The sequence below is a fragment of the Prionailurus bengalensis genome, chromosome E1 (assembly GCF_016509475.1).
Source record: "Prionailurus bengalensis isolate Pbe53 chromosome E1, Fcat_Pben_1.1_paternal_pri, whole genome shotgun sequence".
Taxonomy (NCBI): Eukaryota; Metazoa; Chordata; class Mammalia; order Carnivora; family Felidae; genus Prionailurus; species Prionailurus bengalensis.
The window spans coordinates 20,290,408-20,294,882 of record NC_057347.1 but is presented as its reverse complement, the minus strand read 5'-3'; the positions used below and the strand labels follow the sequence as shown (position 1 = coordinate 20,294,882).

General features: G+C 37.9%; 1 protein-coding gene across 1 annotated transcript; it reads left to right on the top strand.

Moving 5' to 3' along the window:
* Positions 1–3,802: 3,802 nt before the first annotated feature.
* On the top strand, positions 3,803–4,266 carry LOC122485211 (40S ribosomal protein S15a-like). The gene has a single exon (XM_043583683.1). It carries the CDS (start codon positions 3,829–3,831, stop codon positions 4,219–4,221), a length of 393 nt encoding a protein of 130 aa, XP_043439618.1. The 5' UTR covers positions 3,803–3,828; the 3' UTR covers positions 4,222–4,266.
* Positions 4,267–4,475: the final 209 nt, after the last annotated feature.

Here is a 4,475-nt window from a genome sequence, read left to right as displayed (position 1 = left end):
TAGTTCCAGAGCTACAGCATAGTGATTCAACACCTCCACACAATTCTGGTGCTTATCATGATAAGTGCACTCCTTAATCCCCTTCACCTATTTCACTCATCCCCTCTCCCCTCTGGTCACGAGTTTGTTCTCTATAGTTATGAATCTGTTTCTTGGTTTGCCTCTTTTTCCTTTGCTCTTAGATTCCACATATGAGTGAAATTACAAGGTATTTGTCTTTCTCTGACTTATTTCGCTTTGCATTATGTTCTCTAGCCCCATCCATGTCCTTGCAAACGGCAAGATTTCATTCTTTCTTATGGCTGAGTATTATTCCATTGTATATATACACCACATCTTCTTTATCCATTCATCAGTCGATAAGACACTTAGGCTGTTTCCATAATTTGGCTGTTGTAGATAATGCTGCTGTAAACGTCAGAGTGCATGTATCCCTTTGAATTAGTATTTGTGTATTTTTTGGATAAATACCCAATAGTGTTATTGTGGGATCATAGGGTAGTTCTATTTTTAACATTTTGAGGAAACCCCATACTGTTTTCCATGGTGGCTGCACCAGTTTGCATTCACACCAACAGTGCAAGATGGTTCCCCTTTCTCCATATCCTTGCCAACACCTGTTGTTTCTTCTGTTGTTGATTTTAGCCATTCTGACAGGTGAGGTGATATCTCATTGTAGGTATGACTTGCATGTACCTGATAATAAGTGATATTAAGCAACTTTTCATGTGTCTGTTGGCCATCTGTATCTCTGGAAAAATATCTGTGTCTTCTGCCCATTTTTAATTGGATTATTTGTTTTTTGGGTGGTGAGTTTTAGAAGCTCTTTATAGATTTTGGATATTAACCCTTTATCTGATATGTCATTTGCAAATATCTTCTTCCATTCCATAGGTTGCCTTTCAGTCTTATTGTTTACTTCAGTGTGCAGAAACTTTTTATTTTGATCTGGTCCTAATAGTTTATTTTTGCTTTTGTTTCCCTTGCTTCAGGAGACATACCTAGAAAGAAGTCACTATGGCCCATGTCAAAGTTACTGCCTCTGTTCTCTTCTAGAACTTTTATAGTTTCAGGTCTCACATTTGGGTCTTTAATACATGTTGAATTTATTTTTGTGTATGATGTAAGTGGCCCAGTTTTCTTGTGCATGTTGCTGTCCACTTTCCCCAACACTATTTGCTGAAGAGACAGTCTGTATCACATTGGATATTCTTTCCTGCTTTGTCAAAGATTAATTGGCCATATAGCTGTGGATTCATTTCTGGTTTTTCTATTCTGTTCTATTTATCTATATGTCTACTTTTGTGCCAGTACCATCTTTTCATCACTACAGCTTTGTAGTATATCTTGAAGTCTGGAATTGTGATGCCTCCAGCTTTGCTTTTCAAGATTGCTTTGGCTATGGGGCGCCTCAGTGGCCCAGTCGATTGGGCATCTGACTCTTGATTTTGGTTCAAATCATGATCCCATGGTTTGTGAGGTTGAGCCCTGCCATGGGCTCTGCACTGACAGCACAGAGCCTCCTTGGGATTCTCTCTCTACCTCTCTCTCTGCCCCTTCTTCATTCATGCTTTCTCTCTCGCTTGCTAAAAAAAAAAAAAGAAAAGAAAAGAAAAAAGATTGCTTTGGCCATTTGGGGTCTTTCTGGTTCCATACAAGTTTTAGAATTGTTTGTTCTAGTTCTGTGAAGAATACAGGTGTTATTTTGATAGGGATTGCACTGAATGTATAGATTGTTTTGGGTAGTATAGACATTTTAACAATATTTGTTCTTCTAATCCATGAACATAGAATGTCTTTCCATTTCTTTGTGTCATCTTCAATTTCTTTGATCAGTGTTTCATAGTTTTCAGAGTATACCTCTTTCACCTCTTTGGTTAGGTTTATTCCTAGGTATCTTATGGGTTTTGGTGCAATTGTTAATGGGACTGATTTCTTAATTTCTCTTTGTTGATTCATTTGTGATGTATAGAAATGCAACAGGTTTCTGTACATTGATTTTGTATCCTGGCTTTATTCATTTATCAGTTCTAGCAGTTTCTAAACCTACTTTATTGAAGGGTTTTATTATAAATGAATGTTATGTTTTGTCAAATGCTTTTTCTGCATCTATTGAAATGATCATATGATTCTTACGCTTTCTTTTATTAACATAGTGTTTCATGTTAATTGATTTGCATATATGAAACCACACTTGCAACCCAGTAATAAATATCAATTGATCAAAGTGCATGATTTTTTTGATGTATTGTTGGACTCGGTTTGCTAGTATTTTGAGAAGTTGTGCACCCATGTTCATCAGGGATATTGGCCTGTAGTTCTCTTTTTCAGGGGAGTCATTCTCTAGTTTTGGTATCAGGGTAATGCTGGCCTCATAGAATGAGCTTGGAAGTTTTCCTTACTTTTCTATTTTTTGGAATAGTTTGAGAATAGGTATGAACTTTTATTTTTTTTAAGTTTATTTATTTTGAGAGTAAGAGAACATGCATGTAGGTGGGGAAGGGGTGAAGAGAGAGGGAGAGAGAATCCCAAGCAGGCTCCACACCGTCAGCACAGAGCTCAATCCCACAAACTGTGAGATCATGACCTGAGCCAAAACCAAGTGTTGGATGCTTAACCAACTGAGCCACCCAGGCACCTCAAGAATAGGTATGAACTCTTCCTTATGCTTAGAATTCCCCTGGGAAGCCATCCAACCCTGGACTTTTGTTTTTTGATTACTGATTCAGTTCATTTGCTGGTTATTGGTCTGTTCAAATTTTCTGTTTCAGTTTTGATAGTTTATATGTTTCCAGAAATTTATCCCATTTCTTCCAGGTTGTCCAATTTGACGGCATATAGTTTTTCATAATATTCTCTTAGAATTGTTTGTATTTCTGTGGCTGGTGTTGGTTGTTATTTCTCCTCTCTCTCATTTGTGATTGTATCTGGTTCCTTTCTCTCCGCCCCCCCCCCCTTTTTTTTTTATGAGCTTGTCTAGAGGGTTTTCAATTTTATTAAAGAACCAGATCCTGGTTTCAGTGATCTGTTCTGGTTTTTTTTCCCTTTCTATTATCATTTATTTCTGCTCTAATCTTTATTATTTCCTTCCTTCTGCTGGCTTAGGCTTCCTTTGTTCTTTTTCAAGCTCCTTTAAGTGTAACATTAGGTTGTTTAAGATTTTTCTTGCTTCTTAAGGGAGGCCTTAATGCTATATGCCTTCCTCTTAAGACTGATTTTGCTGCATCCCAAAGGTTTTGGATTGTTGTGTTTTCATTTTTCATTTGTTTCCATGTATTTTTTAATTTGATTTCCTGGTTGGCCCATTCATTGTCTAGCAGTACGTGGTTTAACCTCCATGTATATGTGGTCTTTCCAAATTTTTCTTGTGATTGACTTCTAGTTTCCTAGCATTGTGGTTAGAAAAGGTGCATGGTATGACTTCAACCTTCTTGAATTTGTTAAGGCCTGTTTTGTGGCCTAATGTGTGATCTATTATGGAGAATGTTCCATGTGCACTTGAAAAGAATGTGTGTTCTGCTTTCTTAACATGGGATGTTCTGAATATATCTGTTGAGTCCATCTGGTCCAGCGTGCCATTCAAAGCCATTGTTTCCTTGTTGATTTTCTTTTTAGATGATCAATCCATTGATGTAAGTGGGGTGTTACAGTCCCTACAATTATTGCATAATTATGAATTAGTTCCTTTATGTTTGTTGTTTTCTGTATTTGGGTGCTTTATGTTAGGTGCATAAATATTTACAATTGTTGTATCTTCTTGTTGGATTGTCCCTTTATTAATATATAGTGGCCTTCTAGCTCTTTCTACCATCTTTCTGTGCCGCCATTATGGTGAGCATGAATGTCCTGGCAGATCCTCTCAAGAGCATTAACAATGCTGAAAAGAGAAGCAAACGCCAGGTTCTTATTAGGCCATGCTCCAAAGTCATTGTCCGATTTCTGACTGTGACGATGAAGCATGGTTACATTGGCGAATCTGAAATCATCGATGGTCACAGAGCTGGGAAAATTGTTGCGAACCTCACAGGCAGATTAAACAAGTGTGGAGTGATCAGCCCCAGGTTTGATGTACAACTCAAAGATCTAGAAAAATGGCAGAATAATCTGCTCCCATCCCGCCAGTTTGGTTTCATTGTGCTGACAACCTCAGCTGGCATCATGGACCATGAAGAAGTAAGACAAAAACACACAGGAGGGAAAATCCTGGGATTCTTTTTCTAGCGATGCAATACATTCATACAAATAAAACACCTCACTGGAAAAAAAGGGAAAAAGGAAAAAATATATATATAGTGGTTTTGTCTCTTAACAGTCTTTGTTTTATAATCATTTGTCTAGGGGCACCTGGGTGGCTCAGTTGGTTAAGCATCCAATTCTACATTTTGGCTCAGGTCATGATCTCACCAACTGAGGCCCATGCTGTCAGCATGGAGTCAGCTTGGAAATATCTCTCCCAATCTCTCCACCCCTCCCCC